The sequence below is a fragment of the Castor canadensis genome, chromosome X, assembly GCF_047511655.1.
Source record: "Castor canadensis chromosome X, mCasCan1.hap1v2, whole genome shotgun sequence".
Taxonomy (NCBI): domain Eukaryota; kingdom Metazoa; phylum Chordata; class Mammalia; order Rodentia; family Castoridae; genus Castor; species Castor canadensis.
Window position 1 is genome coordinate 113074628 of NC_133405.1, and position 27961 is coordinate 113102588.

The 27961-nt window shown below is 35.0% G+C and overlaps 1 protein-coding gene and 1 non-coding gene across 13 annotated transcripts in view; both read left to right on the forward strand.

Moving 5' to 3' along the window:
- Dmd (dystrophin) overlaps window positions 1-27961 on the forward strand; it is a 2168746-nt gene that overhangs the window by 669933 nt on the left and 1470852 nt on the right. For all 12 annotated transcript variants that reach the window (XM_074062730.1, XM_074062731.1, XM_074062740.1 and 9 more), the window contains 2 exons: window positions 8154-8335; window positions 27581-27731. In XM_074062730.1, the coding sequence (XP_073918831.1) occupies window positions 8154-8335; window positions 27581-27731 (333 nt within the window). The remainder of the gene's footprint in view (window positions 1-8153; window positions 8336-27580; window positions 27732-27961) is intronic.
- Window positions 19839-19941, forward strand: LOC141420067 (U6 spliceosomal RNA). The gene has a single exon (XR_012444774.1). It is a non-coding gene; the product is annotated as a U6 spliceosomal RNA (small nuclear RNA).

Sequence of the window (27961 nt, forward strand, 5' to 3'; positions counted from 1 at the left end):
CTTCTAAGTTAATTATTCTCCAACTAATCTTTTCTCTAGTTCCTGGTCCCCTTCTTTTATTGGCCTCAGTTGCTTTAAAGTATCTGCTTTAGTTTCTCTGCGATGAGGGCAACAAATGCTATCTAGTTTTTGGGTGTCTTACCTATCCTCATACCTCCCTTGTGTGCTCTTGCTTTATCATGTGATCAAATTCCAATCCCCTTGTTGTATTTGCCCTTGATCTAATGTCTGCATAAGAGGGAGAATATACGACTTTTGGTCTTTTGGGCAAGGCTAACATCACTCAGAATGATGTTCACCAATTCCATCCATTTACCTGAGAATGATAATATTTCATTCTTCTTCATGGCTGCATAAAATTCTGTTGTGTATAAATACCACATTTTCTTAATCCATTCATCGGTGCTGGGGCATCTTGGTTGTTTCCATAGCTTGGCTATTGTGAATAGTGCTGCAATAAACATGGGTGTGCAGGTGCCTCTGGAGTAACCTGTGTCACATTGTTTGGAGTATATCCCCAAGAGTGGTATTGCTGGATCATATTGTAGATCAATGTTTACATTTTTTTTTTCATTTTTCTTTTATTATTCATATGTGCATACAAGGCTTGGTTCATTTCTCCCCCCTGCCCCCGCCCCCTCCCTTACCACCCACTCCGCCCCCTCCCGCTCCCCCCCCTCAATACCCAGCAGAAACTATTTTGCCCTTATCTCTAATTTTGTTGTAGAGAGAGTATAAGCAATAATAGGAAGGAACAAGGAGTTTTGCTGGTTGAGATAAGGATAGCTATACAGGGCATTGACTCACATTGATTTCCTGTGCGTGGGTGTTACCTTCTAGGTTAATTCTTTTTGATCTAACCTTTTCTCTAGTACCTGTTCCCCTTTTCCTATTGGCCTCAGTTGCTTTAAGGTATCTGCTTTAGTTTCTCTGCGTTAAGGGCAACAAATGCTAGCTAGTTTTTTAGGTGTCTTACCTATCCTCACCCCTCCCTTGTGTGCTCTCGTTTTTATCATGTGCTCATAGTCCAATCCCCTTGTTGTGTTTGCCCTTGATCTAATGTCCACATATGAGGGAGAACATACGATTTTTGGTTTTTTGAGCCAGGCTAACCTCACTCAGAATGATGTTCTCCAATTCCATCCATTTACCAGCGAATGATAACATTTCGTTCTTCTTCATGGCTGCATAAAATTCCATTGTGTATAGATACCACACTTTCTTAATCCATTCGTCAGTGCTGGGGCATCTTGGCTGTTTCCATAACTTGGCTATTGTGAATAGTGCCACAATAAACATGGATGTGCAGGTGCCTCTGGAGTAACAGTCTTTTGAGTATATCCCCAAGAGTGGTATTGCTGGATCAAATGGTAGATCGATGTCTAGCTTTTTAAGTAGCCTCCAAATTTTGTTCCAGAGTGGTTGTACTAGTCTACATTCCCACCAACAGTGTAAGAGGGTTCCTTTTTCCCCACATCCTCGCCAACACCTGTTGTTGGTGATGTTGCTAATGATGGCTATTCTAACAGGGGTGAGGTGGAATCTTAGTGTGGTTTTAATTTGCATTTCCTTTATTGCTAGAGATGGTGAGCATTTTTTCATGTGTTTTCTGGCCATTTGAATTTCTTCTTTTGAGAAAGTTCTGTTTAGTTCACATGCCCATTTCTTTATTGGTTCATTAGTTTTGGGAGAATTTAGTTTTTTAAGTTCCCTGTATATTCTGGTAATCAGTCCTTTGTCTGATGTATAATTGGCAAATATTTTCTCCCACTCTATTGGTGTTCTCTTCAGTTTAGAGACCATTTCTTTTGATGAACAGAAGCTTTTTAGTTTTATGAGGTCCCATTTATCTATGCTATCTCTTAGTTGCTGTGCTGCTGGGGTTTCATTGAGAAAGTTCTTACCTATACCTACTAACTCCAGAGTATTTCCTACTCTTTCTTGTATCAACTTAAGAGTTTGGGGTCAATGTTTACATTTTTAAATAGCCTCCAAATTTTTTTCCAGAGTGGTTGTACTAGTTTACATTCCCACCAGCAGTGTAAGAGGGTTCCTTTATCCCCACATCCTCGCCAACACCTGTTGTTAGTGGTGTTGCTCATGATGGCTATTCTAACAGGGCTGAGGTGGAATCTTAGTGTGGTTTTAATTTGCATTTCCTTTATGGCTAGAGATGGTGAGCATTTTTTCATGTGTTTTTTGGCCATTTGAATTTCTTCTTTTAAGAAAGTTCTGTTTAGTTCACTTGCCCATTTCTTTATTGGTTCATTAATTTTGGGAGAATATAGTTTTTTGAGTTCCATATATATTCTGGTTATCAGTCCTTTGTCTGATATGTAGCTGGCAAATATTTTCTCCCACTCTGTGGGTAGTCTCTTCAGTTTAGAGACCATTTCTTTTGTTGAGCAGAAGGTTTTTAGTTTTATGAAGTCCCATTTATCTATGCTATCTCTTAGTTGCTGTGCTGCTGGGGTTCCATTGAGAAAGTTCTTGCCTATACCTATTAATTCCAGAGTATTTCCTACTCTTTCCTGTACCAACTTTAGAGTTTGGGATCTGATATTAAAATCCTTGATCCATTTTGAGTTAATATTGGTATAGGGTGATATACATGGATCTAGTTTCAGTTTTTTGCAGACTGCTAACCAGTTTTCACAGCAGTTTTTGTTGAAGAGGCTGTCTTTTCTCCATCATGTATTTTTAATGCCTTTATCAAACACAAGTTGGTTATAGCTGTGTAGCTTCATATCTGGGTCCTCTATTCTGTTCCAATGGTCTTCATGTCTGTTTTTGTGCCAGTACCATGCTGTTTTTATTGTTATTGCTTTGTAATATAGTTTGAGGTCGGGTATTGTGATACCTCCTGCGTTGTTCTTTTGACTGAGTATTGACTTGGCTATTTGTGGCCTCTTGTGTTTTCATTTCACAGTAGATTTTTCAATCTCTTTAATGAATGTCATTGGGATTTTGATGGGAATTTCATTAAACATGTAGATTACTTTTGGGAGTATAGACATTTTTACTATGTTGATTCTACTAATCCATGAGCATGGGAGATCTCCACTTTCTTTAGTCTTCCTCAATCTCTTTCTTCAGAAGTTTATAGTTTTCCTTGTAGAGGTAGTTCACATCCTTTGTTAAGTTTACACCTAGGTATTTGATTTTTTTTTGAGGCTATTTTAAATGGAATTGCTTTCATATATTCTTTCTCAGTTTGTTCATTATTAGTGTATAGAAATGTTAATGATTTTTCTATGTTGTTTTTATATCCTGCTACCTTGCTGTAGCTATTAATGGTGTCTAAGAGCTTCTGAGTAGAGTTTTTTGGGTCTTAAAGGTACAGGATCATATTGTCTGCAAATAGGGCTATTTTGACAGTTTCTTTACCTATTTGTATTCCTTTTATTCCTTCTTGTTGCCTAATTGCTCTGGCTAGGAATTCCAGTACTATGTTGAATAGGAGTGAAGATAGTAGGCATCCTTGTCTAGTTCCTGATTTTACAGGGAATGGTTTCAGTTTTTCTTTGTTATGTAGGTTTGCCATATATAGCTTTTATAATGTTGAGGTACTTTCCTTCTATTCCTAGTTTTCTTAGAGCTTTTATCATGAAATGGTGTTGGATCTTATCAAAGGCTTTTTCAGCATCTATTGAGATGATCAAGTGGTTTTTGTCTTTGCTTCTGTTAATGTGGTTTATTACATTTATTGATTTTCATATGTTGAAACACCCCTGCATTCCTGGGATGAAGCCTACTTGGTCGTGGTGAATGATCTTTTTGCTGTGTTGTTGAATTCAGTTTGCCATTATTTTATTGAGGATTTTTGCATCAATGTTCATTAAGGAGATTGGTCTATAGTTCTCCTTTTTTGGAGGTGTCTTTGCCTGGTTTTGGGATAAGTGTAATACTGACTTCATAAAATGTGTTAGGCAGTTTTCCTTCCCTTCTATTTTGTGGAACAGTTTAAGGAGGGTTGGTATCAGTTCTTCTTTAATGGTCTGATAGAATTCAGCACAGAATTCATCGGGTCTTGGACTTTTCTTTTTGGGGAGACTCTTGATTGCTGCTTCAATTTCATTTTGTGTTATAGATATATTCAAATGATTAATATCCTCTTGGTTCAGTTTTGGATGATCATATGTATCTAGAAATCTGTCCATTTCTTTAAGATTTTCAAATTTATTTGAATATAGGTTCTCAAAGTAATCTCTAATGATGTCCTGGACTTCCATGGTGTTATTGTTATCTCCCCTTTAGCATTCCTGATTCTACTAATTTGGGTTTTTTGTCTCCTCATTTTAGTCATGTTTGCCAGGGGTCTGTCTATCTTCTTTATTTTTTCATAGAACCAACTTTTTGTTTCACTAATTCTTTGTATGGTTTTTTTGGTTTCTATTTCATTGATTTCAGCTCTTATTTGTTTTGGGATTTGCTTGTTCTTGTTTTTCTAGGAGTTTGAGATGTATCATTAGGTCATTGATTTGGGATTTTTCAGTCTTATTAATATATGCTCTCATGGCTATAAACTTTCCTCTCAGGACTGCCTTTGCTGTGTCCCATAGGTTATGATAGGTTGTGTTTTCATTTTCATTGACTTCCAGGAGCTTTTTAATTTTCTCTTTTATTTCATCCATGACCCATTGTTCATTAAGCAATGAGTTATTCAGTTTCCAGCTGTTTGCATGTTCTTTGTCTTTATTTTTGTTGTTGAGTTCTAGTTTTATTGCATTATGATCTATTTTGGAGAAGGTTCCATGGGATGCTGAGAAGAATTTATATTGTTTAGAAGTTGGATGACATGTTCTGTAGACATCAACTAGGTCCATTTGATCTATGGTATATTTTAGATCTAGGATTTCTTTATTGATTTTTTGTTTGGATGACTTATCTATTGAGAATAATGGGGTTTTAAAGTCTCCCACAACCACTGTGTTGGAGTTAATATATGCTTTTAGGTCCTTCAGGGTATGTTTGATGAAATTGGGTGTGTTGACATTGGGTGTATATAGGTTGATAATTGTTATTTCCCTTTGGTCTATTTCCCCTTTTATTAGTATGAAATGTCCTTCTGTATCTCATTTGATTCAGGTAGGTTTGAAGTCTACTTTGTCAGAGATAAGTATTGCTACTCCAGTCTGTTTTCGGGGGCCATTGGCTTGGTAAATCTACTTCCAGCCTTTCATCCTAAGCCTATGTTTATTTTTGTTGGTGAGAAGGGTCTCCTGTAAGCAACACATTTTTGGATCTTCCTTTTTAATCCATTTCATCAAATGGTGCCTTTTGATGGGGGAATTAAGTCCATTAATGTTAACTGTTAGTGCTGATAGATATTTGGTGATTCCTGTCATTTAGTTGTCTTAGTTGTTTGAAGGTTTGATTGTGTGTATGTAAATTGAGGTTACACTCTGCTTTCTTGCTTTCTCTTTTCCTGTAGTTTGGTGCTGCCTGCCCTTTCATGGTTATTTTGAGTTTCACTTTCTGGGTACAGAATCCCTTGAAGAATCTTTTGTAGTGGTAGCTTTGTGGTCTCATATTGTTTAAGTTTCTGCTTATCATGGAAGACTTTTATTGTTCCATCTATTTTGAATGATAGTTTTGCTGGGTAGAGTATCCTAGGGTTGAAGTTGTTTTCATTCAGTTCCTGGAAGATCTCGCCCCAAGCTCTTCTTGCTTTTATTGTTTCTGTTGAGAAGTCTGCTGTGATTTTGATGGGTTTACCTTTGTATGTTACTTGTTTTTTCTCTTACAGCATTCAATATTCTTTCTCAGGTCTCTGTTCTTGTTTTAATGATAATATACCATGGGATAGTTCTATTTTGGTCTGATCTGTTTGGTGTTCTGGAGGCCCCTTTCATCTATATGGGAATAGATTTCTCTAGATTTGGGAAATTTTCTGTTATTATTTTGTTGAATATATTACACATTCCCTTTGCTTGCACCTCTTCTCCTTCTTCAATGTCCATGATTCTCAGGTTTGGTCTTTTGATGGAGTCAGTGAGTTCTTGCATTTTCTTTTCACAGGTCTTGAGTTGTTTAATTAATAGTTCTTTGGTTTTTCCTTTAATTACCATTTCATCTTCAAGTTCTGAGATTCTGTCTTCTGTTTGTTCTATTCTGCTGGATTGGCCTTCCATTTTGTCTTGGAATTTTGTTTCTTTCTTTTTTCTGAGGTTTTCATATCCTGAGTTTCTTCTTCTTTAATGCTGTCTATTTTTCTCCTGAGTTCATTTGTCTCTTTATTAATCATGTTCTTTGTTTCACTTTGGTGTTTATGCAGTGCTTCTATGGTTTCTTTTATTTCTTCTTGTGCTTTCTCAAATTCTCTATTTTTGTTGTCTTGGAATTTCTTGAATGTCTCCTGTACATTTTCATTGACCATATCCAGTATCATCTCTATGAAATTCTCACTGATTACTTATAGGATTTCTTCTTTTAAATTATTCTTCTGGGCTTCATTGGGTTCTTTGGCATAGTTTATCTTCATTTTGTTGGAGTCTGGCTCTGAGTATCTGTTTTCTTCATTTCCCTCTGGTTCCTGTACTGATTTTTTGCTGTTAGGAAACTGGTTTCCCTGTGTTTTCTGTCTTCCCATCATTGCCCTTTGTATTGTTATTTTCTAGCTTGTAATAATAACAATGGTGATATTTAGAATGGAAGGGTGAGAGGAGAGGGAAAGCAAAGAAGGTAAAAAAAAAGGGAAAAACAAGTAAAAAAAAACAAATAAACAAAAAGTTTCAAATGTATAAACAGAGAGGGTTAGTGTACTAATCAACAGTAAACTAAACAGGCATGAGAGAGACAGAGAGAAGATTGAAAAATAAAATAAAAAAATCTCCAAGTTCAAATGCAATAAAGTTTCAGTCTTAATAATTTTGGTGTTAGTCCCTCAGCCTCCGATCCTGGAGATGGTGTCTCAGAAGTAGTTCTGTTATTGTCTCATCAAAGGAAGAGAGAAAAAAAAAGAGTATGGAGACAGCTTTGTGAATGTCTATCTGAGGTTGTGGCTCACCTGCCCGCTACTGTCAGCCTGCTGTTGATGGAGGCTTTATTTATGCAGCTCTCAGGAGTGAGCTTAATGCTCATCTAGCCCCTCAGGCTTTGTTTATTTAGAGTTCTCCTGGGCATGATCGCCACTATTACAAGCTTTCCCCTTTCCAAGCACACTGGGGGAGGTGATGCTACACCCGCTTTCTCAGGCCAGTGGGTTTATTCACAGTTAACGTGGGAAGTGGGTCTTCCCACCTTTCCTGTGGAGTTTTCCTCCCACTACTACTTTTTCAAGATTTCCCCCTCCTGGTTGCTGGGTGTGTGCTGCCGCTCCTGCCTTCTCGAGTCAGCTTGTTTATTTACAGTTCACATGGGAAGTGGGCCTTCTCCCTTCTCCTGTGGAGTTTTCCTCTCACCGCCACTTTTTCAAGCTTTCCCCCTCCTGGTTGCTGGGCAGGTGCTGCCACTCCTGCCTTCTCCAGCCAGCTTGTTTATTTACAGCTCATGTGGGAAGTGGGTCTTCCCCCCTCTCCTATGGAGTTTTCCTCCCACTGACACTTTTACAAGCTTTCCTGCTCCTAGTTGCTGGGCGTGTGCCACTGCTCCTGCCTTCTCAGGCCAGCTTGTTTATTTACAGTTCCATGAGGGATTGCCCCTACCCCCCTCTTTGGCTCTCAGGGCACCCTGCCCTCTTTGCTACATGTCTTTTTTGTTGTTGTTGTTGTTGTTTGTTTAGTTTTTTTCTTTTTTCCTTGGGTGGGGGTTGGTCTGGCCCAGGGTTGTCTGTGGCAGTACCAAATGCTGCTTAGCTCACCTGGTGGTCTGCTTCTCCCAAGCCGGTTAGGCGCTGGCATCTGGTGGTGCAAGAGCCCTCCTGGTTTCTCCATTTAATGTGGAGTGGAGATGCTATGTGTGGGCTGGGGGTGTGGTGGTGTTGGAGTTTTTCCTCTTCTTGGTGGTTTTTCCTGCAAGTGTTCTCCAGTGTCTCTCCAAGATTTTACTTTAGGAAGCATGCTTTCTGCTTAGTCCCTCTAGTTGCCATCTTGGAATCACATCCATAAAATACTTTAGATGGGAATGTACCTTTAAAACTGTAAAAATATCAAATTTACATTCAATGATTTACCTAAAATGTTGATTACAATTGTTAACTTTTTTCTTTTCAGGGGTATATGATGGATTTGACATCCCATCAGGGACAGGTTGGTAATGTTCTACAATTGGGAAGACAACTGATTGGAACAGGAAAATTATCAGAAGATGAAGAAACTGAAGTACAAGAACAAATGAATCTCCTAAATTCAAGATGGGAATGCCTCAGGGTAGCTAGCATGGAAAAACAAAGCAAGTAAGTCTTTATTTGATTTTTATTAAAAAATAAGCAAAATTCACTAGATTTGGGAAGCTGAGGCAGGAAGATTTTGAGATTTAGGACAGGCTGGACTATATAGTGAGAACCTGTCTCAAAAAATAGCAAGTTTTAGAACCCTATAATTAAATTGATGCAATTTGTTCATTTAATCTTGATTCTTAGTTTGTTCCTAAGACATATAGCTTTTGTTCATGGGACATTAGGATTGAATTGTCATGTTAGTAGCATTTGTTTTTTCACTTTTATAATTGAATTGTAGAGGCAGATAGATTGTTATCTACAAAATTAACCTTTACAAGTTCTCATCCTTTTGTCATAGATAGTATTGTGTAGGATTTCTCCAAATATTAAAATGTGAATGTAAATGGAATGCTAGTATGCAGAGAAAACCATGTACATAAAATCAATATTTCATAGCAATAGTTGACAGGAAACTTCTCTTCTGAAGGAAAAACCCTCAAAATGCTACATTTATACATCTGTTTATGGAAATCCTCTTGAAATATGCTTCTCAACTTGTTTGGACATCCCTATGGCTATGAATTATTTTGAGAATATATATATATATATGTATATGTATATTTATTTAATCAAGAAAAGGTTTTTTAACATCTCTGAAAATACAATATTCTTACAAAGGTAACAAGCAAATTTCATCATTCTGAATGTATTGCTTTGATTTATATTGTTAAGTGTGTGTATTCATGTAGAACCTATCAAGACAAGATAGATTTATTTTTAAATTAAAAGAAATGAAGTGCCAACTGTGGATTTGAATACATTTAGCTGAAAAAATTGTTCAAGCGCCTTAAGTTTACTTAGCTATTTATGAAGATTAAATGCTTTAAGATAGGACCAAAGAAACTCATTAGATATGCTGGAGGATTGCTATTCTAGTACTAAATTATAGTGTGACAATAGGGAGAGGGAAACATTTTTAAGCTCATAACTTTTCAGAGTAAATAAAGATAAATAAATAATATAAATAAATAAAGATAGATAAATAAATAAATAAGATAGAATTCTTACAACTATCTCTAGGAGATATTAGTTCATGCATCTTGTCATGCTTCCCCTGCTGTCATAATTTCAATGATTGAAGCTAACTCTAGAGATAAGAATTTTACTAGTTATATTAAAACTATTGAATTGCCTTCCCCTAGTAACCACAGGTCAGCCTACTTATTTTACCAATTCATCATCATAAATCATAAGATATACAGCTGCCTACTTTTGGTCAGATACTCACTGTCATAAATCTGTTTCTTTTGATCTGTGCAATTTAACTGCATTAACCTCAGAAAAAATTAGTTTTAAAATCCAACATCCTCTTTTACTACCTTTCTTATAGTTATACCACTGTCCTTTTCAGGAGGCTAAATACTTCCATTATTTCTGTCTTCCATTTTTCTCAATATGGCCAATAAAATGGTATTAATTATTCATCATAATCAATTAATTAATTGCACGTTGAGACTGAGTTACAAGAAAATGTAAATTCAACCTAGAATTAAAATTCCAAGTTTTTATCTACTATTAAAATTATAACAGTTTAAAATTTTCAATTAAAAATCCCATGTCACTATGAATCCCCCCCGTGTAATAACAATATCCTAATAAAATTTTTTATTTTTTATTATTTTTTAATTTTTATTTTATTCATATGTGCATACAATGTTTGTGTCATTTCTCCCCCTTTCCCCCACCCCCTTCCTTACCCCCTGCCCCCTCCTTCTCCACCCCACCCCCTCACTACCCAGCAAAAACTATCCTAATAAAATTTTTTAAAAGGTTATCTACCATTCGATGACAATTAATGATTCACATACAGACCCCTGGTATATATGTGTATGTGTGTCTGTGTGTATGTGTGTAATTTCCTCAATCCCATCCCAATGGATGATTGGAATCCTAAAATGGCAATGTTACTACTTAGCTAGGATTGACATAAAATTACTTTGTCCTCAGAAAAGATTTGGAGTTTTTGTTTTAAAGGTTTCAGCATGATTATCAAGAAGGAAAGGGCAACCTTTTAGCCAGCACAGCTTTTCCCAAACATCTTATAGAGTTTTATAAATGAGATACTAATATGGAACTACTTGTAGCACATTTAATTTTTTGGCTTGAATATACACAAAGTTTTATTTATGTAAAGAAAATTTAAGAATATGAAAATTCATACATACCAATGAGTTTTCCATGCCACTTTCACTAGTTTTGTGTATTCATGTATAAAACATATGGAATTCTAAACAAGATAAAGCATTCAAATTTTGCTGGACCTGATTTTTGACAGTTTTTAAGAGGGAACAAAAATCTGATTATGATCATACGATATTATCATTTAAACATGTTAGTTCTAGGTTTATTTAATGATTCAAATAAATTGCAACCTGCTAATTTCTATTACCATGGTCATATTGATGATTAGCTTCAATTTGAAGAACTACCTAAAATTTGCCAAAATATAATTACTTTAGAATGGTAAATTGCTAGTATCTAAAATGGATTAGTCCATACTACTTACCTCTCTCTTACAAAGACAGGATATAAATAGACCTAGTCAGAAGTCATGATCCCTGCCTAAACCTAGGTTTAGTGATGAGAAAAGTGATACTTAATATTTGTATAGGCTTATCAGGTATAACCAAATCCATGCTACAATTCTTAACTTGATATCTAATAAAAAAAAAGTTTAAAGAATGTAGTGCTATAGATAAGATCATAATTAGAATCTATGAACTTTTATATTTAGTGGATGTAAGTATTGTCTTTCAATTTATTTGCTAACAAAATTAAATTGCATTTGAGATATTTAATTGTGATTTATCTATCTAACTGTACACATACTTATTTACAAATATTAATAAACATTAATGGAGTGCTTTGAGTTATTCAGGACACTGGACACACAATAATGAGCATAAGAAGTAAGTTCCCAGATCTCATGAAGGTTATATTGTAGAGGAACTGACAGGCAATGCAAAAACAATACAAGAAAAAAATCAGATGGAAATATACTTTTAAGACATTAAAAGGTAATGTAATAGGGAGTGGTTGAGGGGATGCTATAGACTTTGTGATCCAGGAAAGACTTTCAAGGTTGATACTGTTTAATTTGAGATTTGAATGACAGGAAAGAACCACCACGAGGTAGAATATTTCATGAAGTGGAAACATACAATTCAAAGGACCTAGAATAGGGACGGTATGATTTCTTAGAGGAAACAAAAGACCTGTAGAGTGCAAGGCTGCATAAGGAAGGGTTAGATAGTTCAGATATGGTATGGAAATTGAAATATATATAGGAGACTGATCACAAATGCCAGTCTCAGTAAGGGATAAAATAAGTGTTTTGAGTTCTAGACTGTTTTAATGAGACTTTTCAAGACTGATGAAATACCTGACAGAAGCAATCTAAGGGAAGAAAGATTTATTTTGGCTAATGGTTTCAGAAGTTTCATTTCATCATGGCAGGCAGGGTATGGTTGGACAAAGCAGCTCACCTCATGGCATCTAGGAAGCAGAGAGATAAAGAGAATACCTGCTCTCTTTCTCTTTTTCCCCTTTTATTCTATTTAAGCACCCATCTTATGAGATGGTACCACCTAGATTTAGAGTGGGTCTATCCCCCTTAGTTAATCCTCTTAGAAAATCCTGAAGTTCAAGAAAAGGCTACTGGAAGGCTTTAAGTAAGAGATAGACAGGTCAAGACCACATTTTAGTAAAGGCACTGGAAGAAGATATTTATTTAACTAGTGACATAAGCCAGGTAAATGATGCTACTGTCTTAGACCAGGTGGTAATCATGAGAAGAGTGTGCTCTACTAACATAGTCATGTGGTTAGTTTATAAATCATTTGTGAGCTGGGTCAATATATTTCATCAAGGTAATTCTCAGTTATCTTATTCATACAAGAGTGTCAGCTACATGTGACAAACATATCTCTAGAAGATATTGGGTGATATATGGTACTAAAATTTAGTTTGATAATTCACAATTATCATAAAATGCACAGAAGAATGATCATACTAGTAATTGAGATGGCTGGTCATAACCATAACCTGTCTACCTCATACACAGTTTTTATTTTTTCTCCACCATTTTCTAATTGCTCCACTGATTCTTTTCAAAGAATATCTTTGTGGGGTTTTTTGTGGGGGTAAGATAATATGAACAGAATGATTAAAATTATATTTGAAAATATTGTCCAAAACAGATTTAAAATATGATGACAGAAGAATGTCAGTTAAGATGTTTTTCCATCAATTCATCCTTATTTTCCAAACTTACTCTCATTTGATCCTTTCCTTTCTGATTTTTCACATATCCAATTCTCATACTTTTGTGAATATAAATTAATAATGAAGTGAAAGCTAACACAACAAAGAAATTTGTTAAGGTATCTGTAACCTTAATTAATTTAGAACTACTATACTGATACTGGCTACTTTAAATCTCTAACAATATTTGTAAGAACTAAGTGCCACTGATAAAACAAGATAATTTCTGCTAACATCTTGAGCTGGAAATTGTTAAGAATAAGCTAATGTTTTTTGTTTTGTTTCATTTTATACTGCATAATACCACGGGAGTGTACTAGGTGAGGGAGAAAGAAGAAAAGTTAAAACATCCAACTGTTTTAACAACTGGCATATAAGAAGACAACTGGTATAGGGACAGCAGAAGATTTTTTCCCTATGAATAAACTAATTAATTTGATTGAAAAATGCAACCTGCAGAGAGCAAAAGAGATTTACTGACATTTCTACAAGGACTCATAAAGATAAGCACAGCAAGTTTCATTAACTTCTCTGATAACTGTGGTTAGGACATGCAGGGTGAAAGTAAAACCTTTGTGAGAGTAAGGTGAAAGAATGAGCACAAATCAGTAAGAAGGCCAAGTAAATTTATGTTCTGGTTTACATCAGCAGGAGGAGAGATATAAATAGTATCTGGGTGAAAACACAAGCTATAATATGGAAAGTCATTGTGAATCACCATCAACACTTTGACTAGACAGAAAAATATGTTGAACAAATCCAGTTCATCTATTTTCCACCAAGTCTTGTCTGTTCCAATCTTGTAATGAGATAATATATGTGAGAATGGATAGAGCAAAGGAAGTGGCAAAAAATGGGTGGGTTGTTTTCTCTCAAGTGAAATGACTTAACATATTGCATATGTGCATATACAAATGGATGAACAACTGAATTAATTTCTTCAGGTAGACCTAATCCTTGCTATTGAATTTGTTGCAGTGAACATTGTAAGATTTAACAATCTCAAACTCCTACATATAATTTTATATTGTGCTTTGGTAAATCATTTATTTATTTTACTTCATCCAATAACGTTAAAGTGGTAAGCCCTTGCAAATCCAAGGTCATCCTAGGACCAGCAGCATCAATAGCACTAAAGAATTTATTTAAAATGCAGAATCTCTGTCAGTCTGATCTACAGAATCAGATTACACAATTTAACAAGATTCCAGGTGATGGCTAAGTATATTTGAGTTTGAGAAGCATTGATCTAGCTGAAATAATTATAAAATAATATAAATCCATACTCTTTTGGAACCCTTTATTTATCTACCCTTTGTCCCTATTTTTCTGTCAATTAAAATATTTCTCAGATATAATTTAATTTCTCAGAAGTTCAAAAATGGGGCTTATGATGCTAATGTTATCTTGCTATTCTTACTGGAATAGCAAGATTTGGGAGTAAGAATATATTGTAGACACAGGATATGAGTACTGAAAACTAATTGTTGGCCTAGCAAGAAGCAACAGTTATTAACTCATATTTTTTTCAGATTTCATGTTTTGTGAAACTGTATACTTATAGAAATTAATTTTAATGTACATATAGGAATACATATTATTAGCATATATACTTAAAATATTTCTGCACAAATACAATTCAAGTTGTGAGATTAAAAGCCTTTGTAACAAGAAGAATTTTTTTTCAAATTAATACTCTCTAACCACTATCATGCTCCTTCCTTTTTTTGACCTCAAATTATAATTAACTCTAGGGGCTTGTAAAAAGGAAGATGATCTAGCTTGTATGGACACAAAATAATAAATAGATTTCTCATGCTGCTGCAATGCCCTTACCATCCTATTTGTTTTGGTTTTGTTTTTATTTTTTACATTTTTTTATTCACACGTTAACCTGATATGTTGTTAAAATATAAATGGTTATGACCATGATACTTTTTCTAGAAATAATGAATGTATCCAGCTAAATATGCACATCCCTTATTCTACTAATATATGTTACTCTTAGTTTAAGAACAGAAAAATCAAATCTCTACAATTCATACAAATAAAAGAGTATCATATTTAAACAATGTTTTCTCATAAAGATAAATAATGATAATTAGCAAATGTTCATTCTGCATTCATCCATCCAACTGACATTTATTATTTACTACATTACCAGCACTGCTCTTATTATATTTTAGTGGGACAAGATAGACAAGTAAAAATGACATTAGATTATAAAGAGGAAATGACAATAAGGAATGCATTTAGAAAGTGAAATATTATGTGTGTAATTATAAGTCAGGAAAGGCCTTCTGCCTGTATAATAGTTAAGAGCCTTAAACAAAGGGAGAGAACAAACCATGAAGATAGGAAGATAGCTCAGACAATGGGAACAAGCAAATGGAAATGTCCTGAGGCAGGAGTGAGCTGGGTCTAGTGGAGAAACAGTGTGCCCATCTAACCTAAGGTAAGATGATTGTATTTCTAATTTATGGCTAAAAATTTATTAAAATTAAGTTAATATGTTGTCTCGACAAGAGCAGATTAATAAAAGTTGACATTTTATAATCTTAGTTCTGGTATTTCTGACTGGAAAAGTGTCTAAATTTTTGTCTACATTTTCTTATGCTTGATTTATATTTAAGTTATACTGCTTATTGATTCAGTTATTATTTATTTTGTGTCTAGTTATGGCAGCACTATACCAGATGTTATATAGTGGCACAATTATAGAAGCTAAGTATGGGTTTCTATTGTCATATAAATGAGTACTATTGCAGAATATCAACAGTCTTCCAAACATTATATCTTAATAGATATGCTTGGTTTTTGATAACATCTGCAAATTTCCTAGTCCACTTTTTAAGTGTTTAATTAGGAATTGAATTGAGCCTTGCCACAATGTATTTACTACAGGAATCTTTTTCATCCAGCCACAAAGCTTCTTTGTTATGTTACTATTGCTATTTTGAATTTATGTTTTCAAAATGCAAATGAATTTGTTTAGATTTTGAACTTTAATCTTGTTCTGGATAGTTGAAGAACGTTAATAAATTAATCTGTTACCAAGCAATATTAATATAAGAATAAAATATATCAAGATTGAAAATGATTACACATTTTTGTTTCTTTCACAGAAGCCCATATAAAAACAATTGTATTTCTCATATCCCATTATGTAGACAAGTAAAAATTAATTCATAATAATTTTGTGGGAAGTTTGAAAGTCTCTTTCATTTCTGTTTGTTGGAAGGGGAAATTTGTAGGTACATTCTTTTTGACATATTTATTTTCAGGTTTTCTTCTAAAATTACTGGCCTCCAAGACCAGGTTGCAGAGAACAATATAATAATAAATATCATAATTAGGAGGAATTTTTGAAAAATATAATAGATTGTTCTTTTTGGTTCAAGATGTCAATGGACTCACTGGTTGGGGAGGTGGCACTATACAGAGGATAATGGATGCATTAGCTTCAGAAATAAATCCTTATATACTGTTGTCATACACTTACCTCACTTAATTCTCCAATAGAAACTCCTGCATTAATACCTAGTATGCTACACACAAGACCACTATCCATCCAATGTCAGTTATTGCTCCTGAGTCTTATAAGATGGGGCGGGGGTCCAGGACTTAGAGGGAAGACTACTTATTGAGGCAAGCAGGTAAAAGAGGGTAAGAATCACTCATTCTGAAATTGAGTATGGCAATAGGAGAACAATGCTGGTGCAGGTAGTAGAGGTAAAGGTGACAGAATAGAGACAACAGTTTTAGTTAAAAGTGTTGGGATCACTGTTTCTATTTGAACTTTAGTTTTAAAACATGTTTTTTAATGGAACACTCAAGGAGCTTTGATAAACGTTAGCAACCTTGAGAGGTAAAAAATATTGATATGCTTGATATGACCTATTTATTGCTGCCAACCAACCTCAAAACCTCTTCATATATTTGTATATTTATTAGTAAAACTTTTTTCTTAAAAATCCAGTTTTCTTTTCTGTTTTAAAGCAAGATTTGCCCATTTGGGCCTAGAATATATTGTGTCTTCTGAGTCCTCCATTTAATGATATACCATGAATATTTAAAGTATCTGGTCATTCATGTTACATTGTCAGCATATTTTTGTAGGAAAATGGATGATGGAATTTATTGTGGTTAAAGTAAACCTCATGCTGAGAATATTTGTCTCAACAGTAACAACTATAATTTGCATTTCTGTGAGAAGAACATATAAAATTATCTATTAATGACAATCTGCTTGTAAAATCCCACCAAATGTTCTCCTTCTTTTCTATTTTTCCATACTTATAATCAGTTCCATAGTAAAAGGAAGAATAGATGTAAAAGTCATCTCTAACAAATTAACCTTAGCATAGGCAACATGGCATGATGGTGAAGAAGGCTCTAGGATCAATCAGTAGAGTTCTTACTCTTCCACCTCCCTTTGCTTGCCTTTAGACTCAGATAAACCATCTGTAGATTGGGGTTAATATAGCATCCTACATCAATATAACATTATAATAATACCTCTATTGTCTGACATATGATAATATAATTTATCATTCAAAGTAAAAGTATATTTATAAGTCTTAAATTTTATAAGATCAAAATCACTATTTAATGTATTGTGATTTCCATAGCATAAATAGTTTATAAGTAAATAAGTAAAGTCATTACTAGGACTCATAAGTCTTCTGCCTCTATGCATTAATTACATGTTAATTCTAATATTCCATGATGACAAATATCAGCTATCCAAATATTTGTCACTTGAGGGTGCCCAAGGGCTGAAGTGAAAATTAGGGCTGAGTCCTAAAAATAAGCATAGTTTTTTTTTTTTTTTTGTGGTGCTTCATTAGAAACACTAGTTGGAAAGTTTTTTAAACTATCAACTCCCGGAAATTCTGATTGTGATATTCAAGTGTAGGGCTGGGACATCACCTTGAAACATTCTCTCTGTGATTCTAATCATGACCTTTTATCTTAAGGCATTATTTACACAAATTCCAAACTAACAAAGAAGTGTCTTTGTTAGTTTGAATAAAAAATGGACTGAAACACCATCTCAGTGAGGGAGTGGGAGGGTGGGCAGAGGATACGTAGCCCAAATAATGTATACACATGTAATTAAATGTAAAAATGGTAAAATAAAAACTGAACTGAAACACTATCTCATTTAATAACTTTCTTAGTAGACAATGAAGTGAAAACCCAAACAAGTGTAAAACAATGATATACTTAGCACATACTGGAATTTGGATGCATCTAGTTGCATGTAAACAATTGTTGAACCCAAAATCAAAACTACAATCTATTACAATCATTTTATTAAGATTTTCAACCCATTATTTTATTTTTTTAACCATGTAATAGGGTCTGTAACTCTTTCTTTCTTTTTTAAATTTATTTTATTTATATGTGCATACTTATTTTCAGTAAGTAAATAAATTTTAACTTTTATCTGTGTGATTTTAATTACTCAATGGCATATATTTGAAAGTTAAAACTACATTAAAAATTCAGTGTCTCTAATTCATTCTGGTATCCTGCCATTAAACCAAATTATATAGGTTTTATTGACAAATTAAATCATAGATTTGTGTTTTGCAGGAAAGGCATGTTAATTGAGCATCACTGGTGATTCTTTCCTAATCTAGACTTTCACAATCATATTTTATCTCATTTCATTAGTTGTATTTCTTATTTCAGAAGTGCATAAAAGCAAGTAATTGTGAGTTCTAGGACATTGGGCTCAAGAACCTGTCTTCCTCAAGAGTTCCCCCTTTTATGTAATTTTTAATTGTAATCCTCCATGATTTACAAAGTCAATGCATTTATACTTTTATTGGTATTGCTCTTATAATATTGTTATATCTTGTAATATATTTTATATAATTTCATAATTCATTGCTATACAGCTAAATAAATGCTATTAAGATCAAGTATACCTGAAATCAATGAAAACAGGTACCATTTTGCATTTATAAATTTGCATAAAAAATGGAAATTTCAAAATATATTCATGAATATTGCTAAACTCTAATGTTACTGTAGATAATATTGAAATGATCTTGGTAAGAACTTTCAAATAATGGTTCATGGCTGTTGTCAATTTAAGTACCTGTCAGTTTAGATCTGTGCTGTCTGGTCTGATATTGAAGCCATTAGCTACATGTAGCTAAATTAAAATTTTTATAATTAAATATAGTTAAAATTCAAATTATTGGCTAAGTTAGTCATTTTTCAAGTATTTAAGAGCCCCACATGTCTACTCGCTATCACATTGGATAGTATACACATAGAATATTTGCCTCATTTTAGGAAGTTCTGTCGGACAGAAGTTAGACACAGTGTATTCCTACATTCTAACAGGGTTTCTGTAAAGCAAACCTGATGTTTCTGTTAATTTTTTCATGTGCACACTAATATGTTCGCATGGTTGGGGAATGGGGTAAGGTACAAATCTCTAGGAAAATTTTTTGAAAAATGATATTCCTTCGATCACTTTTTACTTTAACAAAGAACACAACTCAAAGTGGAATATGCCATTATTCCTTAAAATGTGATCTATGGAACAATAGCTCAGGAATTTCTTTGGCACTTGTAAGAAATGCAGAATTTCAGCCCTCATTATAGGCCTGGTGACTTAGAATTTGTAGTTTGACATACTTCATTGGGCAAACCTTCAGAATGATTATTTTTTTAAGGACCATCATACTCACATGTGGGTTGACTCTAGAGACCATTAAGTCTATAATGCCATTGTTGCCATAATATCCCAGGTTTTTTCAATCTATCTAGTTTGTTAGTCTCTCTGTGTCCCTAGGTGATCTTAATGATCGAAAATTGACTGTAGCAGTTTCCACTGTCAAATTCTGACGCAGCTCTGTCCCTAGATATTGTCAAGACCCTCTCCTGCTCTAGATTATTTTATTCCACCACCTTAGGTTTTATATATATATACATATATATATATTATATATATATACACACTTCATATTCCTTTTGCTTTTACTTTTCTTTCTAAATGAAAACTTGAAAAAAAATTAAAGTAGATCAAGGAAAATGTACTCTTTTTCCTTGTCTGTGGGTGATAAGATTTTTATTTTGTGAATGTGACAGTTTTCCTAAATTTGTTTGTTTCTTTATAATGTTAGATGGAAATGATGAGCTTCTTTCTCATTTCTATTATGTTTTAAGAAGTTCACTTTAGCAGTGCATATACTAAGATTGGAATGATACAGAGAATATTAGCATGGACCCTGATCAAGGATGGCACACAAATTTGTGAAGCTTCCTGACAATACAGAGCACAGCTCAGCTTTCTTAATTCCACCCCTAACTCTCCCAAACAAACTGGAATCCTATAACAAGTCCTTTTTAGCACCCTCTTCCTGGGACACCTCATGATTTCTCACAGTGTGCCTTCCCTCTTGCTACAATGAGAAGTAAATGCAAATTGTTCAACCACAAGGTGGTCTTTGGCTAGAAGGCACTGGCAATTTGGAGCCAAAAACCAAAATCTCTTCTGGAGATCTATTCCCAGACAGAGACTTGAGGGAATTTTTCTTAGTCTTGTTCCTTCTTTAAGTATTAAAACTGTCATTTCCATGGATTGAAAGCTTCATATATATATACATAATACATAAATCATATATGCATACACTATATATACACACACTAGAACATTTAAATGATTTCCTAATATTTTTTCTTGTGTCGCCAAAATAATTTTTAACAAAAACACAAGTAGATCACATACTGTTGTTTAGGAACCAGTCACTTAATAACTACAAAAACAAAATATTTAACAGCAAGGTTATCACATAGAAAGTATTGAATAAATGTTAGCCAGTGTATTTTAATATTACTGTTTATGACATTTTAACACAAGGGTTAACATCTCCCTCCCTGAAGTTTCCACATCTATCACATTTGGGAAAGACACATTTGTTGTGAAGGCTCGTAAATTGACTTTTTGATAACACACTTCATGTTTTCTTCTTCCTTTGGCCAACCCTTGTCATGGGCTCTTCTTGGTCCTCATCTAGAGAACTCTGGTTGCAATTCACCTGCATTTATTGAAACTTTTCCCTCAGAGGCCTCAATGAGGGAAGAAAGCATAGCAACTTGTGTTACTTGTTAATTTATTTCATATAGCACCAACATAGAAAGCAATAAGGAATGATAAGACATTACTGAATAATTAAGGTATCTAAGGAAACAATAATAGAAAACAAAAAAACTTGAATGTTTTTGTTAAAAGTAACTGTTTCTGTGGACCAAAGAAAAAACATTCAAGTTAAACTCTTTGCAGGATTTCCTCCATTTGAACATCACCTCTTTCCTAGACTTTCATATTCACAGTTTCATTTTCCTCTCTGAAGTTTTATCCTTAAGAAAATCCTATCTTCTGCTTAAAGATTTATCTTACTTATTTATCTCCCTAGTATATTGTGCAATAAGCAAAAGAACTGGAAGGAGAATGTTTCCTAGTTACTTAATATTCATTGTGAAATATTATGGAGGATCAATAAATAGAGAGCTTTAGTGGTCCTATCACCTTTCCAAGTCTAGAAGAACAATAAAGGGGAATGGCTGGGCATCCTGAGTTGGATAACCCTTGATATTTTCCTGCCAGAATCAGATAATTCAGTCTTTATTTTTTGTGGTACTAAACATTAAAACTATAGCCTCTGCATTCTAGGCAAGTGCTCTACCATTGAACAACATCTCAGGTCATTTAAAATTTTTATTTAGAGACAGGGTCTTGCTAAATTGCCCTGGCTGGCCTAGAAACTTACAATCCTCCTGCCTGAGTCTCCTAAGTAGCTGGGATTATGGGTATGTGAAACAATACCGAGGCTGAATTTGTCTTTTTAATTGTCTGGGTTTGAGCAGTTGGTAACTAATGGCTCAAACAAACACCTTAAGAATGGCAGTGATTTTCAAATAAACAGCATTCTCACCTGGATTCTTGATATTCAGGCTGCAATATTTGACAAAGCAAAATCAGCTTCACTTGAAAGCTTGTTAGAAGTGAAAATCTCAAACCCAACACCCTGAATTTAAGTCAGCATCCCCCCATGATTTGTGTGCACATTTATTTGAGGAACCATAATGAAGAACATGGGACAGCACAGCCAAATACTTGATTACAGGAATCAGAAAAATAAGCAAGTGAGGTGAGTTGGGTATAAAAGAGAATAGAGTGGTGGGGGAATATGGTAAATTGGAGAATTTTCTTTTGGTATATGAAATACAATTGATGCCATTCAGGAAACAAGTTTATGGTTTCTAAATCCTGTCAGGATATTATCAAGAGTGGTGAAATCTGAAGATTTTAGGTGGTATCTTATGATCTTTAACTATTGGCAACAGTTTTGGACTACTAACCCTAATAGCCAAGGCCTGTAGTAAGGAAAACAATTTTTTTTTCATTTAAAACATGTTTTCTCTTAGCATGAACTGGAGGTCACAAAGAGAGAAAGAGGTTAAAAGAAGGAAGTTAAAAAAGTGAATATGGTTGATTTAATCTCCATACAAGAATGAATATGGGGGGAGGACAAGATAGCAATTGTTGACAGCCCAGCGCCAACTATCCTGAAAAAGTAAGATCAGAGGCCCGCCAAAAGGCACCCTTAGGGTCCCATAACTAGTGAGAAGCAAAGCCCCCTCTGAATCCACAAATAGAGAAGCAACTAACCATGGGTAGAATGACTCACAGCTCAACACTCCTGGTCCCCCACCCCTGAAGTCACCATGTGGCTCTAGGCTCCATTACTTGGTACTTGCTTGGCTGTAAGCCCTGCTTCCTGGCACACATAGGAACTCAGAGCTACATGCTCCCCCCTACTACATGACCTGCTACCTTCACCCTGAAACACCAAGGAAACTGTTGCCCCTGTGCAAACAGGACCTATGGCTACTGCTGCTCCATGGGTAACAAAAGGTGGAAGACAGCAAGCTCGGTACTCCCAGAAGCAGCACCACTGAACTGTGCTCCCTGAAGACTGTGCAGAAAATCAGGCCCCAGAACTCCCACTGCCAACTGGTTTGGTTCTCCTGTGCTTGCAGCACTACTGAACTACCTTCCTGGAGCCCAAGCCCGGAAGGCAGGGCCCAGAACCCCTGCTGTCCAAAGGCTTGGTTCCCTTGTGCCTTCAGCAGTTACCATTACTCCAGGTAGCCCAGCACCAACAAGCAAGCCTCTGGGCTAAAGCTGCCTGCAGACTTGGGTCCCCTACACCAGCAGCTGCCATGGCTCCTGGAACCCCACACCCAGGAGTAGACCCCAGAGCCTCTGCTGCATTGTGGGCACTAGACAATTCAATCCTGTCAGTTTTACTGCCCGACAGATATCTTCAACTTGCTACTTAGTGCCAGGCTCCAGCCTTTGTTATTCTGCTGGTGCCAGGAGGCTTCCCTCCCCACAGAGCATGGAGGCCCAACACTCCCCACTGTCCCTGACAGCAAGAGAGCCCTCGCTCCTCCATCAAAGAGTGAACACCAGATTCCCCACTGAGGGGAGGAAAGCTATAACCTGCTACTCAGGAGGTGGCACCAGAACCCCTGTTCCCTCAAGGTACACAGAAGCACAGTGCTTCATGCTGCACCTCCCTGCAGAAGAGTCACATCTCTCCTGTCCAAGAGCTGGAATCCCAACTCCTCCACTGAAGGCAATCCGCTACTCTGCTGGTGCCAGGAGGCCTGCCTCCCACAGTGCACAAAGACCCAACACTCCCCACTATGACTGCAGGAGAGCCCCTGCACCCCCATCAAAGAGCAGGAACTCCAGTCCCCTCACTGATGAGAAAAAAGAGGTTATCACTACCACAATAAGACCCCTGCAAGTGGTAAATTATCCAACACCCTGTTATGTGATGGGTTTTTTCAAGATAGGGTCCTAAACTATTTGCCCAGGCTGGCCTTGAACCGGTATCCTCCTGATCTCTGCCTCCTGAGTAGCTAGAATTATAGTCATGAACCACAGCATCCAGCTCACAGTGAAACCCCTTTGCAATTAATTTAGGCTAGTAGTTTTATAAAAAAAGAAATCTCCTAGAACCCAGTGATAAATGTAGGATGTGATATTTTAAAATTCTCTTGCAGTTTACACAATTGGGCATTAATGGCCTTCTTGGTCCTCTGTGATACTCAAGGTCTTTCTATAGGTGGCTCCTTCTGCCCAGAATGGTTTTATCCTTTCCTCTTCATTGATTATTCTTATTTAAAGCTTTAGAGTTCTTCAAATATCAGTATTTCAATAAAGCCTTTCCTTGCCGTATAGACTCAATTTAGTTTCTCTCATCTCATAGCATAATCACAGTTTTAATTAACTAATGGCACAATGAACTATATAATCTATCTGTGGCCTGTCTTCTCCCTCCTTGTAAGCTTCATGACAGTAAAGGACTGGATGGGTCTTCCTCACCTCTCCACCCATAGATCTAAATACTCAATAATTGCATGTTTAATAAATGCAGGGACTGAGGTATAGATTGTGTTTAGCATGCTCAAGGCCCTGAGATTGATTCCTAGCACCACCTAAAATTAAAAAAAAAAAATAAAAGAAAGAAATGCATGAATCCACTTTTCAAGACTCAATTCAGTCTACATGCTTGTGACACCATTTCTGATGACCATAGGTCAATTTGGAGCTTCTCCCTATATACTCCCTGAAGTGTATACAAATACAATGATTTTCTTGCCATATTGTAATTGTTAATATATATCTCTAATAGTCTTTAAGCTTTTTGAAAATGAAAGTAAACATTTTTGTATATTGCTACAAATAGGAGTTTCCTGCATAGATATGGAACTCAGTAAATGCTTGTTAAATATAATATCTGTACATAGTTAAAAATATAAATGATATTTTAAAATGAAATCCTTTATTAACACAAATAGACTTAAAGTGGGATTTTTCTTCTGTTTTTGAAATGTGATATTTTTCATAACTTAACAATAACAATTTGAGCATGAAAAAAACAATAAGGAATAATACTGCAGCCAATTTTCATGAAATTTGTCAGTTCTCAAAGGATAGACTAAAACAACAAACAGAGAAATTTATACATCTTGCTTGCTAGGGTGTTGTTCATTGTCTAAGAGGTTTGAATAGCAACTTTAAGTTTTTCCTTTCACTTAAATGGATGCTTCAACTTTGTTCCTCATAAAAAAGAAAATGTCCACTTTTTGTGCCTGATAAATGAAAGTTCAGTTTGACAGACTTCAGATTTCAGTGCAACTCAGGTTAAATGCTCCTCTACAATGTTAAAGGTCAATAAATGGTGTGGTTTAAACCATTTTTATATGTCAGTTATATGTATATTTTGTTTGTTCAAATGTGTTTATTGATGGAAATTTCTAATAAAGATTCCATTAAATCAGAATAATAAATTCGTAATTCAAATTGTATCTTCTTTATACCATAAGTGCTCAGTATATTATTTCCAACAATGCTTTGAGCATGACATTCATAAAGAACATTTTCTACAAAGTGGGTATCCCAGCTTCTGATTTGAATCTCAAGTTTTTGTTGAATGAATGGGTGAAATCATGTCAATACGTATTTTCATCCACATCATAAAGTTGTGTAATTGAAGGGCAAACTATTATTTCATGCCTCTGATATCAGAACTGTAATTGAGATTTAAAAACTTGGTTGTAGGTCTTATAGCTGGTTTGTAAACCTAAGCATTTGGAATTTAAATCTATTTACCTAGCACATTATTTCATGTATCTTTGAGTAAACACCCAATTCCTTCTTTATTTCTGCATAACAAATGACTTCAAAACTTAATGACTTAAAATAATAGCTGATCATTTCACCATAATACTGTAGATCTATAATACAGGCATGTTTTAGGCAGGTTATTTTCCTGTTCTCAGTTATATAGCTAGGGTCACTTTTTAGATTTCATTCAGCAGAAGGATTAATTCTAAGGCACATTTCATCCTCTAGGATCATTCTCTATATGGTCTCTAATCATTTAATAGTCTAGTCTGAACTCCATTATGGCATGGAATCTGGCTCCAAAAGAGAAAATATGAATGCTGTTGATTCTGTTCCACTGTCAAATCTGCCACATTATATTGGTCAAAACAAGCCACACAACTGAACTAAACAGAACTTTTTCAAAAGAAGAAAGTCAAATGGCCAAAAAACACATGAAAAAATGCTCACCATCTCTGGCCATAAAGGAAATGCAAATCAAAACCACACTAAGATTCCACCTCACCCCTGTTAGAATAGCTATCATCAAAAACACCAACAACAACAAATGTTGGCGTGGATGTGGAGGAAAAGGAACCCTTGTGCACTGCTTGTGGGAATGCAAACTAGTGCAACCGCTCTGGAAAAAAATATGGAGGCATCTTAAAAAACTAAACATAGATCTGCCATATGATCCAGAATCCCACTCCTGTGGATATACCCAAAGGAATGCGACTCAAGTTACTCCAGAGGCACCTGCACACCCATGTTTATTGCAGCACTATTCACAATAGCCAAGATATGGAAACAGCCAAGATGCCCCACCACTGACGAATGGATTCAGAAAATGTGGTATTTATACACAATGGAATTTTACTCAGCCATGAAGAAGAATGAAATCTTATCATTCTCAAGTAAATGGATGGAATTGGAGAACATCATCTTAAGTGAAGTTAGCCAGGCTCAGAAGGCCAAAAATTGTATGCTCTCCCTCATATGCCGACTTTAGATCTAAAACAAATGCAGTAATATTATTAGACTTGGGTCTCACGCTAAGGGGACACATACAGGAGGATTAGGGAAAGGTAGGAAACCCAAAACTTGAAAGTGTTTGATGTGCCCACTGCAGAGGAGCTAATACAGTAACCTTAAAATGACAGAGGTCAATATGGGAAGGTGACCAGGAAGTAGTGAAGCGGTCAGGTAGAGATGAATCAATTCGGGTTGTAATACACTTGTGTATGGAAGCAATGCTAGGAGTCTCTCTGTATAGCTATCCTTATCTCAGCTAGCAATACCACTTGTCTTTCTTATTATTGCTTATGTCTTCTCTTCAACAAAATTGGAGAAAAGGGCAGAACTGGTTCTACCTGGAAGCGAGGTGGGTGGGGAAAAGGGCGGGCGTGGGGGGAGTGGGGAGAGAAATGACACAAACAATATATGTACATATGAATATATGAATAAAGGGAAAAAAGCCACAAGCTCAGATCATACTCATGAGGTTGGGAAATAAACAATATCTTTTGATGCAGAGTGATAATTTGTGGGAGACATGGGGGAAAGATGACCCCTAGGTACTAAGTTACAGATAGATAAGAATAAGGTCAAGAGTAATGTTGCAGAATAGGGTGATTGTAGATAATGATCATATACTGTACATCTGAAAAAGCAAGAGAAAGGATTTTGAAAGTTTTTGCCATTTAGAAATTATATTTGAGGGGAGATGTATATATAGATAGATGATAGATAGATAGATATAGATAGATAGATATTTAACCTGGTTAAACATTGTACAATATACTTGTGTATGAAACATTATGTTACCTCATAAATATGTACAATGTTTATGCTTTTATGTATCAGTTAAAATTTAAATTAAAAAATAAAGAATTTGTAACTATCTTTACCATGCATACAAAATAATGAGAATATAAACAAATAATTGATATTATATATACTACTTCAATTACCACAGATGGTTTCCACTATGTTTTCAAATTCAGTTAGCACTGTGAAACTTTCTGGAAATCAGGATGTGTGGTCTCTAACTCTGATAAGTAATAGCTTCAGAGTTGATGGATAGTTTTATTTATGTTCTTCTTAATGTGCAATAGATGCCCAAATATTTTAGCATGTTGTAAAGTATAAATATCTACTCTTATCTAGTTACATGTTTAGTAATAAGTTGTTTTAATAGAAATAATAATAGGCTTTGTTCAAATTTTCAGTTTGCACAAAGTTCTAATGGATCTCCAGAATCAGAAATTGAAAGAATTAAATGACTGGCTAACAAAAACAGAAGAGAGAACAAGAAAAATGGAGGAGGAGCCCCTTGGACCTGACCTTGAAGACCTAAAACGACAAGTGCAACAACATAAGGTTAGTATATTTATACTTTATGATTTTTATTATAAAACAAACTTTACTTGTATATGTATATTGCATACACACATAAAAAATCATGATTTGGAGATAAGAAAGCTTCAAATCAACAATAGTTAAAAATAATTGTATCTAGTATTTTTCCAGTCTTTTTCTGTGGTTTGACTATGTCTCCTTTAAAATTCAGTTGTTGCCAATGTGATAGTTATAAGAGACAGATCTTTTAA